The sequence below is a fragment of the Staurois parvus genome, unplaced genomic scaffold (assembly GCF_062004578.1).
Source record: "Staurois parvus isolate SC_StPar_1 unplaced genomic scaffold, SC_StPar_1.0 ptg001288l, whole genome shotgun sequence".
NCBI classification, from domain to species: domain Eukaryota; kingdom Metazoa; phylum Chordata; class Amphibia; order Anura; family Ranidae; genus Staurois; species Staurois parvus.
The window spans coordinates 87,255-102,949 of NW_028319084.1; the positions used below are offsets into that span (position 1 = coordinate 87,255).

Consider the following 15,695-nt stretch of genomic DNA (forward strand, 5'->3'; position numbering starts at 1 on the left):
TTCCTCCCACTGACACCAATGATGGGACACTATTCCTCCCACTCACATCAATTATGGGGCATTATTCCTCCCACTGACACCAATGATGGGACACTATTCCTCCCACTCACATCAATTATGGGGCACTATTCCTCCTACTGATACCAATGATGGGGCACTATTCCTCCCACTGACACCAATGATGGGGCACTATTCCTCCCACTGACACCAATGATGGGGCACTATTCCTCCCACTGACACCAATGATGGGGCACTATTCCTCCCACTGACAACAATTATGGGACACTATTCCTCCCACTGACACCAATGATGGGACACTATTCCTCCCACTGATACCAATGATGGGGCACTAGTCCTCCCACTGACACCAATGATGGGGCACTATTCCTCCCACTGACACCAATGATGGGGCACTATTCCTCCCACTGACACCAATGATGGGGCACTAGTCCTCCCACTGACACCAATGATGGGGCACTATTCCTCCCACTGACACCAATTATGGGGCACTATTCCTCCCACTGACACCAATGATGGGACACTATTCCTCCCACTCACATCAATTATGGGGCATTATTCCTCCCACTGACACCAATGATGGGGCACTATTCCTCCCACTGACACCAATGATGGCGCACTAGTCCTCCCACTGACACCAATGATGGGGCACTATTCCTCCCACTGACACCAATTATGGGGCACTATTCCTCCCACTGACACCAATGATGGGACACTATTCCTCCCACTCACATCAATTATGGGGCACTATTCCTCCCACTAACACCCACTAATATTTTTTACTCCCATTTAGTAAAACCAAGCCCATGGCATTTTCTACTCCTACTGACCAAAGTCCTGCCCCCATAAATACTGAAGGGCAGTAAACTAGCCGTTTGTTTCAAAAGTTTGGAGACCCCTGCCCTAGAGAATAAAATAGTGATAGTTTCATTTTTTTAATGTCAAATTATATTACTGCAAAGGTAATTAAAAAAATACATAAATTAACTTTTTTTTTTTTTTTTATCACATAAATGACAAAACTGTCCCCTATGCGAGGATCTATTTGGTGACAGGTCCTCTTTAAGGAGACATCCGGGGTCTCCCCTGTACTCCACTGAATGTGGACACTGACACTGGGGACCCGGAAGTAAGGCTTTACATGTTGTTTCCGGGTCAGCAACATGAAGGGTAGGAGAGCAGAGCCCAGGATACACGACGCAGGGCCGGGGATAATGGGGTACCACCAGTCCTCCTGTACGGGGCCCAGCAGGGGGGTCCATGCAGCTGGGATAATTGGATGTGGGCATGAAGGGTGATCAGCACAAATTACTGCAACCGATCCCCTGTGTGGCTCTTCCTGCAGCAGCTGAAAGCCGGCTTCTCCTCTCCCTCCCAGCTGCTGCAGAGATAGTCATACAGGGGATTGGTTCCCAGTAATTGTCCATCCTCCCTGTGCACCATATGTCTCCCTCAGGGCCCCCCATGTGCCCCCACCCCCGCAGTGCTGCCAGCTTTCCTCCTCTGCTTCCCACTGGCAGCTGCAAGCACACAATCGGATCCTTCAAAATGGAGAGTAGGGATGGGTTCAGTAAATATGTCACATTTACCAGACCCTTTCTTTCCTGAATGAACACAATGAGTGATCGGTACCGATCACTCACTGTAATCATTCATAACTGAAGCATCGCAAACTGTTTTTTGGGGGGGTTTTTGGAGGGGGCCCTGTCAGGGAGGCTGTATGGGGCCCCTTGGTTTCTAACAGCAGCACTGACTGTAATATACTGGAGCCCCTTGTCTGCGTGGGTCAATTTACTTATAAGGTGGACTATTCCTTTAAGCTGACCTCCAAGCTTTCCCTCTGTCTTGCACAGTTGTACCGGCTCCTCCTGGACTGAAATGGCTGACTCTGATTTCACTGCACACTGTGAGCTTCTCACAATGTGCATTAGAAACTATAGCAAGTCAGATACAGTTCACCTCATTCCCTGGCTGGAGGACGTCCAGTATCATATACCCCTTTCTTTTCCTCTCCCTGGCTCATCCTTTTAATTAGTTGTATTTCAATCATGGAGGCTCAGCATCACATGTGGGCTTTAACTATGGTGGTCTGCATGCAATCACGGGCTGTCTAGAAATGCCCACTCCTCCAGCCTGACAACCCAAGGCATTTTGATATTTGCATAATTCCTTCCAAGAGCCATTCCACTGCTCAGGTATGAGGTTTCTTGAGAGGAGAAGGAAAGCAAGGTGCTGTGATTATCAGGAAGAGCTTTGTACAGCACTCTGACAGCTCCTCCGACCAACCAGGATCTGCCTGCATTGCACAGAGACCCACCAATTAGATCAGTGGGTCTAAAATAAGATATGGAATTAAAATGAAGAGGTTGGATTTGAAAACTGAATTAAGATGTTGATGAGGTGAAAGGGAGGAAACAGAGAAGCTCTAAGCTAATTAAAGTGGTACTAAAGGTATTTAACCACTTCCTGTCCGGCTGTTGTATATAAACGGCCAGACGGTGGCAGTGCAGGGGCGGGTTGCTGTTCGTAAACGGCGCCCGCCATTTTGGATTGTGCATGCTCCCTGGGAGCGCGCAGCAACGCCATCCAGTGCCCGCTTTGTCCTCCAGACACAGCAGAACACCGACTGCTGTACGGAACCTCTGTGTAAGGTCCTGATCATGTGATCAGTGATTGGCCAATCAGTGATCATATGAATAGGTGTAAGCAAGATGTCACTTCTGACATCATTGCTTACTACATGTGAAATCTGTGAATGATCACAGAGATCACATGGTACAGGGCCATTCACAACAGTCTTGTACTATGTGACAAGATGTGACCAATCACAGCTCACACAGTATTTCTCAATGGCTGCAAGAATGCAGCCAGAGAGGAGAAATGATTGCTTTTACAGCCTTTATGGTTGCAAAAGCAATCAGTGTAAAAAAAAAAAATCTGCATTACCCCCCACAAGTAGTACAGTGTCACTATGGTGACACTGTACTGCTAGGGTGGCAGTATGTAAAAAAAAAAAAATAATAATATAAAAAAAATGTAAAAAATTTTTTTTAAAAAATTATAATTTTTGGTTATAAACTAATTTGGGGTATTTTTTTTTTTTTACTAAAAAGATAACTAAATAAATTGTGGCCAAGACGTATGAAGATTATTTATTTGCAAAATTGTATAAGAAAAACACTTTTTTTCAAAATGTTTGGACTTTTTCATTTATATAGCAAAAAAAAATCCCAGCAGTGAATAAATACACCAAAATAAAGTTGTATCTGGCTCAAAAAAATGTTAAAAAATTCATATGGGTACAGTGTTGCATGACCGCGCTATTGTCATTCAAACTGTGATAGCACTGAAAGCTGAAAATTGGCCTGGACAGGAAGGGGGTAAAAGTGTCTGGACTGGAAGTGGTTAAAAAAAAAAAACTAAATTCATACTTACCTGCTCTGTGAAATGGTTTTGCACAGAGCAGCCATGATCCTCCTCTTCTCAGGACCCACGTTGGCACTCCTGGCTTTTTCTCTCTGCTGATTGCCCCCATGGCAAGCCACTTGCTATGGGGGCACTCATGCGGGCTTGCTCCCAAGCTGACTGTGTGTGTCTATTGACACACAGCGCATAGCTAAGCCACACCCCGTACTCACTGGCTGTGATTGACAGAGGCATGGGCCAACAACTCCCGCTGCAGTCTCTGAGCCAATGAGGAGGGAGAGAGCAGAGAGAGCCTCTGCTCCCATGCACAGCGCTGGGTCGAGATCAGGCTCTGGTGAGTATTAGGGGGGCTGAGGGTGGAGCTGCACACAGGTTTTTTTTTTCTTTCCTTCATGCATAGAATTAATGAAGGTAAAAACTTTGAGACTTTAGAACCACTTTAAGTTTGTTATATGTTCCCTGATTTAGTCTTTCTATACGTGACTGCCCTATAAGAAAAGTGTAGGTAGTTGCAAAAGGTACAGTAAGTACAGCAGGAAGGGTAGTCGGGGAAGGTATGGTGGACTGGGTAGGTAGAGAAAATATGGTAGGCAGGATAGGAACAGTATGGCAGGAAAGATAGGTAGGGAACATATGGCAGGTCCAGTATGGTAGATATAGTTGGCAGGGTAGGCATGGTATGGTGGGAAGGGCAGTTGCATCATGAATGACAAGGAAGATATGGTAGGCAGGCTAGACATTGTATGGTAGAGGGGTATGTGGGGAAGATATGGTAGGCAGGCTAGACATTGTATGGTAGAGGGGTATGTGGGGAAGATATGGTAAGCAGGCTAGACATTGTATGGTAGGAGGGGTATGTGGGGAAGATATGGTAGGCAGGCTAGACATTGTATGGTAGAGGGGTATGTGGGGAAGATATGGTAGGCAGGCTAGACATTGTATGGTAGGAGGGGTATATAAGGAAGATATGGTAGGCAGTGAAGGCACAGTATGGTAGGAAGGCAGGCTAGGTATGGTAGATATAGTTGGCAGGGTAGGCATGGTATGGTGGGAAGGGCAGTTGCATCAAGAATGACAAGATATGGTAGGCAGGCTAGACACTGTATGGTAGAGGGGTATGTGGGGAAGATATGGTAGGCAGGCTAGACATTGTATGGTAGGGGGTAAGTGGGGAAGATATGGTAGGTAGGCAGGCTAGACATTGTATGGTAGAGGCGTATGTGGGGAAGATATGGTAGGCAGGCTAGACATTGTATGGTAGAGGCGTATGTGGGGAAGATATGGTAGGCAGGCTAGACATTGTAGGGTAGAGGGGTATGTGGGGAAGATATGGTAGGCAGAGAAGGCACAGTATGGTAGGAAGTCAAGCTAGGTATGGTAGATATAGTTGGCAGGGTAGGCATGGTATGGTGAGAAGGGCAGTTGCATCATGAATGACAAGGAAGATATGGTAGGGAGGCTAGAAATTGTATGGCAGAGGGGGTATGTGGGGAAGATATGGTAGGCAGGCTAGACATTGTATGGCAGAGGGGGTATGTGGGGAAGATATGGTAGGCAGGCTAGACATTGTATGGCAGAGGGGGTATGTGGGGAAGATATGGTAGGCAGGCTAGACATTGTATGGCAGAGGGGGTATGTGGGGAAGATATGGTAGGCAGAGAAGGCACAGTATGGTAGGAAGGCAGGCTAGGTATGGTAGATATGGTTGGCAGGGTAGGCATGGTATGGTGGGAAGGGCAGTTGCATCATGAATGACACGGAAGATATGGTAGGCAGGCTAGACATTGTATGGCAGAGGGGTATGTGGGGAAGATATGGTAGGCAGAGAAGTCACAGTATGGTAGGATGGGTAGGTATGGAAGGCAGGCTAGGTAGGGAAGATATGGTCATCAGAGTAGGCACTGTATGATAGGCAGGGTAGATATAGTAGGTAGGATAGGTACAATACGGTAGGAATAGTAGTTGGGGTAGTCATGGTGGGCAGGGTAGGCACGATGTGTACAAATAGTAGGTAGGAAAGACATAGCAGGCACAGTATGGCAGCTACAATAGGTGAGGTATACGAAGAACATTGCATCATTGACGACACACTTTACTGACATTTAACTCTTCCAATCTATTAATTGTAGTTTTTGCATCCAGAAGTTTATTGGTGAGTTCCACAATCTCCCAGTCCAGCGTCTTGCGGTCCATCTCTGCTTTCTTTATCTGCGGAATAAATAAAGAGATGTGGTCAGTGTGGATCAGAGAGATCACCAGGAGGGTGCAGGACAAGGGTTGGGGGTGCTCATACACAGGAGAGACAGGAGTGCCCATCATACAGGAGGGATACAGCTGAGGTATCAAACATTCCACAATCCCAAAGCTGTCGGAGGGGAGGAGTATTTGAGGAAGGTTTCAGACAAGAGGCTCATAATTGGTGAGGGCCAGGGTGCCCCAGACAGGACAAGACAAGGAACCCAAGTGTAGCCACCCCCCTCACACTACAGCTACCAAACGCAACTGAATAGATCCAGCTTTGGCTGAACGAGGCCTGCAAAACCGGCAGTGTGAGGCAGAGAGAAAGAGAGAGTTAGATGGAAATCAGATTAGTACATAGAGAGATTACACAACACAACACAACACAACACAACACCTCCACAAGTATGTCCAATAAAGTGAGGATTCCACCAAACAACCACAATTATTGTTAAACCATTCAGCCACCATTATGGCTCCTCCAATCACCCACCCACTAACCATTATGGCTCCTCCAATCACCCACCCACTAACCATTATGGCTCCTCCAATCACCCACCCACTAACCATTATGGCTCCTCTAATTATCCATCCACTCACCATTATGGCTCTTTCAATCACCCACCCACTAACCATTATGGCTCCTCCAATCACCCACCCACTAACCATTATGGCTCCTTCAATCACCCACTAACCATTATGGCTCCTCCAATCACCCACCCACTAACCATTATGGCTCCTCCAATCACCCACCCACTAACCATTATGGCTCCTCCAATCACCCACCCACTAACCATTATGGCTCCTCCAATCACCCACCCACTAACTATTGTGGCTCCTTCAATCACCCACCCACTAACAATTGTGGATCCTGCAATCACCACCCACTAAGTATTATGGCTCCTCCAATCACCCACCCACTAACCATTATGGCTCCTCCAATCACCCACCCACTAACCATTATGGCTCCTCCACTCACCCACCCACTAACCATTATGGTGCCTCCAATCACCCATCCACTAACCATTGTGGCTCCTCCAATCACCCACCCACTAACCATTATGGCTCCTCCAATCACCCGTCCACTAGCCATTGTGGCTCCTGCAATCACCCACCCACTAACCATTATGGCTCCTGCAATCACCCGTCCACTAGCCATTGTGGCTCCTCCAATCACCCACCCACTAGCCATTGTGGTTTCTCCAATCACCCACCCACTAACCATTATGGCTCCTCCAATCACCCACCCACTAACCATTATGGCTCCTCCAATCACCCACCCACTAACCATTATGGCTCCTCCAATCATCCGTCCACTAGCTGACCATGATCACCACCTTCAAACGATTAGCTCAACATTCATAATTTTTCAGCACGCTGAGAAATGCTACAAGTGCCGAAAAACTGGGGTGTTCTTTTATATTGGGGCTTTGGCATGCCCAATGCTCTACTGACCAACAGAATGAGGAGGCAGTGAGCCAAATCTACAGCTTCTTAATGTGGAATCTGCACTTTGAAGCATCCTGGATTGGCAGGCACACTGATATCAGCAGACGCAGAAGTCAGCATGCCATATGTAAGCCATCCAGACACAGAGAGCCATCACCTGACACAAGTACGGAGTATTTTGTGGGTACAAGGACAGCGTTAGGGCTCATTTAAAGCAGAACTTTACTCTCCCAATCAACATGGACTATTTTTAATCCTTAGTATAAAGATAAGAAGATGTTATAGTTACTTGTTTTAAACTTTTTTTTTAACATTTCTTCAGTTACTTCCTGGTTTCTTGCCTAGGCAAATGATAGCAGACATCCCAGGAGTCTTCAGGAGGGGAGAAAGGGCTTTCTCAGCTAAGCACACCCTCCTGACTGCATGCCTGAGCTAAGGACAGATGGATCCCAGGAAGTAAATGCTACGTGAATCACCTGCCCTTACTCAAGATGGCCACAGCCATGAATGCTAGGGAGGTGTTTTTCAAAGTGATTTCTCAGCAAAAGAAAGCATGGAGACATGGATGGATGGGGGAGTTTGCTTTGAATATTAAAACTGAATGGTGCCTCCCGGCCGTTGGACGCCAGGAGGCAGGGCAGGGTTGAGGGTCATGTGACCTCCATGATTGGCTGTCACAGCAGTCACATGATCGGAATGCTCTCGACCGCAAGTAACGTTCGGGAGTTTTCCATGAGGAACTGATAACTGTGCCGGGAGCGTGCATGGTGCGTGCTCCTGGCATGTTTGTTTACTTCGGTTACGCAAATATGCGACCTCCCTGTGTCAAGGCCCAGTTGCCGAGAGGACGCAAGTCAGCGCCAAGGAGTTAACTAACGTTTTTGGTTTGTGATGCAGTATAGTTCTGCTGTAAATGAGTCCCATCCTCTGGGCTGAGGTGCTTTTTGATGCATCTGTATCCACCTCTGAGTTGCGTGCAGGAAGGCCATAGAAGTGGATGCAGCAGCTGCACAGACTCAGTCGCATGTCAAAATTTAACATACAGGCAGGAGTGGGTGCAAGCCTCCAAATGCAGACACTGTGCTTTCTAATCCATGCACCCGCTCCTGCCCGCATGTCAAACTTTGACAGACGTCCATGCAGTCGCTGCACCTGCATCCACTTCCATGGACTGTATATCTATAAATACCACTTCCTTAAATACAAGTGACAAGTTCAAAGATTCAACTAAGACAAAATCTTAAATCCCCATAGCACAAATAACACCTTCACCCTTGAAGATGTGAAACAATAATATAAAAAATGTGCCAAAATTTATACAATCCACCCCATAAAGTAAATACTTATATTTGCTATAAGTGTTCAAAATATATAAAAGTCCAAAAAAAAAAAAAATATAAATCAAAAAATTGTGAAAAATATAATTCCAAAAATTATGAAAAAAAATATAAAATATTTTGTTGTATCAAAAAGGTAATACACTATGTGATATCTCCTTTTTTTGAGGTTTTTATCATTGGGAGAAAGGATTGGAAGGATTGGAAGGACTTTCATTTTTATTTGTATATTTTATATTTTTTTCATAATTTTTGGAATTATATTTTTCACAATTTTTGGATTTATATTTATTTTTTTTGGACTTTTATATATTTTGAACACTTATAGCAAATATAGGTATTTACTTTATGGGGTGGATTGTATAAATTTTGGCACATTTTTTATATTATTAACACTTCCATGGACTGTCTGCACGCATCTTTGAAGTGGATGCAGATGTGGCAAAAAGCGTCTCAGCAGGGAGGACTGGACTCAGCGCCGTCTGAATGAGCGAGGGAGTGGATTTCCCATTTGGGTTTGTGAACAGTCATTTTATTATTATTTTAGTGGAAAGAATCGATCGGTTGAAGGACAACACTGACTGCCTCACGCTAACAACAGAGACGGAACCTTTTCATCTCCAGAAAAACAAACTTCAGGACAAATCTGGGCAATTTCTAGAAAAAGTGAGGAAACTTCAGGAAGAGGCCGGTGTTACAATAATTATGAAGAGAGCTTTTATTCAGCTGAACTTGTCTCGTAGGTTCAATCTCTCATTTTTTTTTTTTTATATGCAGCAGGTGCCAACAGAAAATGTAAAAATAAAAGAAGAAAAAGAAAATATTAACAAATTTCGTATCCCCTTCCTGACGGTCATACACATATATGTGGGCAGAACAGAGGTGGGCCTTATGCCATGCTGCCACCTACATGCCGTATGTTTTGTGCTGGGAGCATGTTCAATTGCGCACATCCATCACTGGGACCGGGCTGCCACCAAAAGCTACCGCTCACACAGTGAAGTTCGGGAGCCAGGAGGATAGGTTCCAGATCAGGGGCGGACTTACAACTCATGGGGCCCCCAGGCAATAGGGGATCATGGGGCCCCTGTGTCCTTGCCCAAACTCACAAAAAGCCTATGAAAAAGGTACCAGGTGCATCCCATGGGGCCCCCTACTGACCCCGGGCCCTCGAGCAGTGCCCGAGTTTCCAAATGGTCAGTCCGCCTCTGTTCCAGATCCTGCGATCACTGTGACCGTAGATCACGTGATCAGGAATCCGCCCTACCAGCGTTTGGCGTTAAGAACCCCTAAAACGTGGCAGATCCTGTTAAAAATGTGGTACGTTAAAAAAAAGGCCACCAATCAGAATTTTATTTTTTAACCAAAAAAGTAGAATTCTAGCCTAACTAGTCATAAAAATGCCCCCTCACCCCTCCTATCACCATGAAGACTAGCCTTTGTAAAAAAAAAAAAAAAATGCATACAGGTGTGCCTCGGTTTAGGAATTTAATGCGTTCACCGGGACATTTCGTATTGTGAAAAATTCGTAAACCGAAACGCGGTTTCCCATAGGAATGCATTGAAAACCAATTAATCCGTTCCGGAGGTCAGAAAAAAGTAAATTAAAAAAAAAAGTCGCTGTCCCTATAGGTCAATGCCGGCTTTTTTTTTTCTTCACTATAACTCAGAGAATCAGCTGTCACTTTCCCCCCCAGCTAAAAGAAACAAAGTCTCCTTTTAGTTTATTTCCCCAGTTAAAAGAAATAAGGTATACTTTAGCTCCAAGGAAAGTGACAGCTCATTCTGTGAGCTATAGTGAAGAAAAAAAAAAAAAAACAATTGCATTTAAAATCGGCACCGACATACACTTCGTATTGCAAAAAAAGTTTGTAAAATATTTGTAAATCGAGGCGTTATTTTCAATGGATTTTCATTCGTAAACTGAAAATTACGTTAACCAAGGCGTTCGTAAACCGAGGTACACCTGTATACATTTTTTTTTTTAACAAACGCCTCGGTTAACAAAATTTTCAGTTTACGAATGAAAATTTATTGAAAATAATGCCCCGGTTTATTAATTTTTTACGAACTTTATTCGCAATGCGAAATGTATGCCCATTCTTAAATGCAACTGCTTTTTTTTTTCTTCACTATAACTCACAGAATTAGCTGTCACTTTCCCGGCGCTAAAGGAAACTTTTTTTATTTTAACTTTGGGAAGTAAACTAAAAGGAAACTTTATTTCTTTTAGCTGGGCGGAAAGTGACAGCTGATTCTCTGAGCTATAGTGAAGAAAAAAAAAAAGCCGGTAATTACATTTAAACTGACCTATAGTGACAGCGACTTTTTTTTTTTCTTCATTATAACTCACAGAATTAGCTGTCACTTTCCCGGAGCTAAAGGAAACTTTTTTTATTTTAACTTTGGGAAATAAACTAAAAGGAAACTTTGTTTCTTTTAGCTGGGCGGAAAGTGACAGCTGATTCTCTGAGCTATAGTGAAGAAAAAAAAAAAAAGCCGGTAATTACATTAAAAAACCGGCACTGACCTATAGTGACAGTTTTTTTACTTTTTTTCTGACCTTTGGAACGGATTAATTGGTTTTCAATGTATTCCTATGGGAAACTGCGTTTCGGTTTACGAATTTTTCACAAAGAAAACGTCCCGGAGAAAGCATTCAGTTCGTAAACCGAGGTACACCTGTATACAGTGGCGTCCCTAGGGGGGTGCAGGCCGCACCAGGTGACACCATCACAGGGGGTGCAGCAGCAGGATGCCGGAACAGTGACAGCTGCCCCCTCCCCAGTGTAGCGGTAAAATGAGTATCCCCTGAAGCAACTGCGCATGCGCCGGTTTCAGACCGAAGAAGCCGATCGCCGGCTCTGTGCTAAAGACGGAGATCAGCTTCTTCGGCCTGAAACCGGCACAGGCGCAGTTGCTTCAGGGGATACACATCTTCAAGGGATACTCATTTTACCGCTACACCGGCACCGCTCCTTCCCCTCTGGAGGGGTGACACCACGTGTTACCTCACCCGGTGACACCAACCCCAGGGATGCCTCTGCCTGTATATACTTACCTATTCTCAGCCCACTCTGGTTCAGTCATGTGATCCCCTGTGTCAGCTAGCGATGGCTGCAGGGAAGAAGAGGGAGCGCTGATAACAGCTGAGACATGAGCATGATGTCACCGCTGCCAGGCATTCCCAGCTGTTGCTGAGTGCTCTCCCCTGCAGCCGCTGCTGGCTGACACAGGGGTTCAAGTGACCGGAGTGGGCTGAGAATAGGTAAGTATATATACATTTTTTTTTTCTATTTTACAAAGGTTAGTCAGTATTTGGGAGGGGTATGGACATTTTTAAGACTCGCTCGGTTGAGGCTGGAATTCTACTTTATCAATAAACCTGAGGCCAAGCAAAACCAAGTGCCATCGTGAACCTTTATAAACAGCCCCTAAGAATGGATCGGGTTCTACCAGTCCACCAATCAGAAATACTGCCGTGCGTATGGCCACCCCACAGATCTCACACACAGCCCACCACTAACCTGCCTACCATATGACCGACACCTACCAGTGTGTGCAGCTTCTCCTCCAAGTCCTGATTGGTCCTCTGGGAGGCCGTGTAGCTGTTCTGTAACCTGTCAGACATAAGATGATGTCAGAGGTGGAAGAGGCACACGTTAAAAAGCAGCCACTCCCACTCTACTCAAGCCCCACCCACTCCCACTCTACTCAAGCCCCACCCCTTTTTTTTTAGGGAACATAACATTTTGAGAAATCTGAAGTGTACGTACTTTGCTGGAGACTGAAGGAGAACAAGCTGTGTCCTCCAAAAAGACGTGGAGAAGGAAGGACACGATCTCCATTGTATATTGGTGATGCTCTGGGGCCACAGCGGCAGCTGGAGCTATTACAAGCATACCTATTAAGCCCAATTTAAAGTTGAAATCCAGCCTTACCTTGTAGTCCAAACACTTGCGGCAAATCTGCTCGTGTGTTAAAACCGACAACTCAATTTCCAGCAGACTTGTACCTCCACATTTCTGCAGACTTTACCAGTGCAATCTGCTGATCAGTTTGATTACACTCGTAATGGGCAGTCAACTGATCAGTAATTAAAAATGTGTGCGGGCACGATCTTTAGTCCTGGTGTCAGGCACTGTACTGCTGTTCACAAGCAATATATGAAAGAACGCATTCCCTTTAGATGTGCACGCTCCTCCTTGCTGGCCACTGGGTACTGCTTACTCTAGCTGTGCAATCTACTGATCAATTGACTGATTGCAATCTGCTGATCAGTTTGTCCATTAAGAGTGTAATCAGTCAACTGATCAGTAGATTGCACAGTTAGAGTAAGCAGTACGCAGTGGCCAGCAGGGAGGAGCGTGCACATCTAAAGGGAATGCGTTCTTTCCTATATTGCTTGGGAACAGCAGTACAGTGGCTGACACCAGAAGCTGCAGCAGCTATCTTGATCCCACCTTCATTTCAAACATCCCCAATCCCAGTTCCTCATGATCCCCACTGTCCATACTGTACCATACTGCTGTTAGCTTTCTCTGCCATCATACATTTTACTCTTCAACATGTGCGGGCACGATCTTTAGTCCTGGTGTCAGGCACTGTACTGCTGTTTACAAGCAATATATGAAAGAACGCATTCCCTTTAGATGTGCACGCTCCTCCTTGCTGGCCACTGGGTACTGCTTACTCTAGCTGTGCAATCTACTGATCAGTTGACTGATTGCAATCTGCTGATCAGTTTGTCCATTAAGAGTGTAATCAGTCAACTGATCAGTAGATTGCACAGTTAGAGTAAGCAGTACCCAGCAAGGAGGAGCGTGCACATCTAAAGGGAATGCGTTCTTTCCTATATTGCTTGTGAACAGCAGTACAGTGCCTGACACCAGCACTAAAGATCGTGCCCGCACATGATGAAGAGTAAAATGTATGATGGCAGAGAAAGCTAACAGCAGTATGGACAGTGCGGATCAGAAGGAACCTTGATGAGCAGGCTCCAGTCGCTGTACTGCTGTTCCATCAAGCGTTATGTGAAAAAAATCCCACATCCCTGGAACTCATTTAGACATGCGTGCCTGCTGGCTGCTTTGTGCTGCAGACTTTACCAGTGAAATCTGCTGATCAGTTTGTCCATTAAGAGTGTACTGGTAAAGTCTGCAGCACAAAGCAGCCAGCACGCACGTCTAAATGAGTTCCAAGGATGTGTTTTTTTCACATAATGCTTGATGGAACCAGCAGTACAGCAACTGGAGCCTGCTCATCAAGGTTCCTCCTGATCCGCACTGTCCATACTGCTGTTATCTTTCTCTGCCATCATACATTTTACTCTTCATTATGTGCGGGCACGATCTTTAGTGCTGGTGTCAGGCACTGTACTGCTGTTCCCAAGCAATATATGAAAGAACGCATTCCCTTTAGATGTGCACGCTCCTCCTTGCTGGCCACTGTGTACTGCTTACTCTAGCTGTGCAATCTACTGATCAGTTGACTGATTACACTCTTAATGGACAAACTGATCAGCAGATTTCACTGGTAAAGTCTGCAACACAAAGCAGCCAGCAGGCACGCATGTCTAAATGAGTTCCAGGGATGTGGGATTTTTTTCACAGAATGCTTGATGGAACAGCAGTACAGTGACTGGGGCCTGCTCATCGAGGTGGACAACATTTACAGTAAGTAAAACCCACCCAAAAGCCATCCAACTACAAGTTCCTAGGCAGGGAGCTGTAAAGTTTACCGGATCCTTCTACCCAACTTCATCTTACTACAGAACAAAGTCCAGCAGAAACTCCCAGTGATGCAGGATATGGAAGGCAACGGAAGGTATTATAGCTATAGAGGGCTTTTACCTTATTAACCATTTGCCGACCGCAGATTGCTGAATGACGGCTTCACTGAGGCCGCCCAGTTCTGGGAGGGCGTCATATGATGTCCTCCCAGAACGTTCCCTCCCGCGCACCCCCTACGGACACAGCTGATCACGTGATGTGGTAAAAGGCCAATCACAGTGGCCTTTTACTACGTGATCAGCTGTGTTCAATGAAACAGCAGATCACCAGTAAATGCAGTTGCCGGTTATTGGCTGCACTTTCCTCACGCTGTCACCTGTGTGCAGCAGTGAAGCCCACGAGTGCCAATCAGTGCCACCCACCTGTGCCCATCGGTGCCACCCACCTGTGCCCATTGGTGCCTAGCAGTGCCACCCACCTGTGCCCATCAATGCCACCCACCTGTGCCCATCAGTGCCTAGTAGTGCCACCCACCAGTGCCCAGAAGTGGCACCCATCAGTGCCCAGCAGTGCCACCCACCAGTGCTCAGCAGTGCTGTCTATATTAGTGCCACATATTAGTGCTGCCTATCAGTGCAGCCTCATCAACGCACATCAGTGGAGAAAAATTACCTGTTTGCAAAATTTTATAATAGACACAAAGAAAAACTTTTTTTTTTTTTTAATTTTTGCACTTTTTTGTTTATAGCACAAAAAATAAAGCCCCCAGCAGTGATTAAATACCACCAAAAGAAAGCTCTATTTGTGTGAAAAAATTTATAACAATGTCATATGGGTACAGTGTTGCACGACCGCGCAATTGTCATTCAAAGTGTGACAGTGCTGAAAGCTGAAAATTGGGCTGGACAGGAAGGGGATAGAAGTGCCCAGTAAGCGAGGGGTTAATAAGCAGACTATTTGGACTCTGCTCTGCAAAGACATGACGGGACACCTTCTGCACCTACCGCCGAAACTTGTCCTTCAGTTTCTCCAGTTCCTCCCGGTTCCGGCTTAGTTCCACCTCCAGGTAATGGCGGCCAGCATCCAGTTCATGTTCCATGGCCTCCATCTTTGTTGTAGCATATGCCAAGCGTCGGCGGAGTTCATCATTCTGGAGCTGCAGGAAGCTGTGAGGAGATGGAGGAAACACAGTACAGATGTAGGTGACAACACTGCAGGACGGTGTCATGTGATATTACTGAATACACACCAAATACTGTCCTGTCATCCAGGGGTGGACTGACCATTCGGGCTCTCGGGCACTGCCCGAGAGCCCGGGGTCAGTAGGGGGCCCCATGAGATGCCCCTGGTACCTTTCATTGGTTTTTTCATAGGCTTTTTTGGGTGTGGGCGAGGACACGGGGGCCCCATATTCCCTACTGCCCGGGGGCCCCATGAGTTGTCAGTCCACCCCTGCTGTCGTCTCACCGCAGACACAATGGGGGCAACTGACTAA

The 15,695-nt window shown here is 45.9% G+C and overlaps 1 protein-coding gene across 1 annotated transcript in view; it reads right to left on the bottom strand.

Annotated features, from left to right (window-relative positions):
• TJAP1 (tight junction associated protein 1) overlaps positions 1-15,695 on the bottom strand; it is a 60,364-nt gene that overhangs the window by 4,650 nt on the left and 40,019 nt on the right. The window contains exons 6-8 of the mRNA XM_089660913.1: positions 15,205-15,366; positions 12,022-12,088; positions 5,545-5,652 (exon numbers count right to left, since the gene is read on the bottom strand). Of these exons, the coding sequence (XP_089517039.1) occupies positions 5,545-5,652; positions 12,022-12,088; positions 15,205-15,366 (337 nt within the window). The remainder of the gene's footprint in view (positions 1-5,544; positions 5,653-12,021; positions 12,089-15,204; positions 15,367-15,695) is intronic.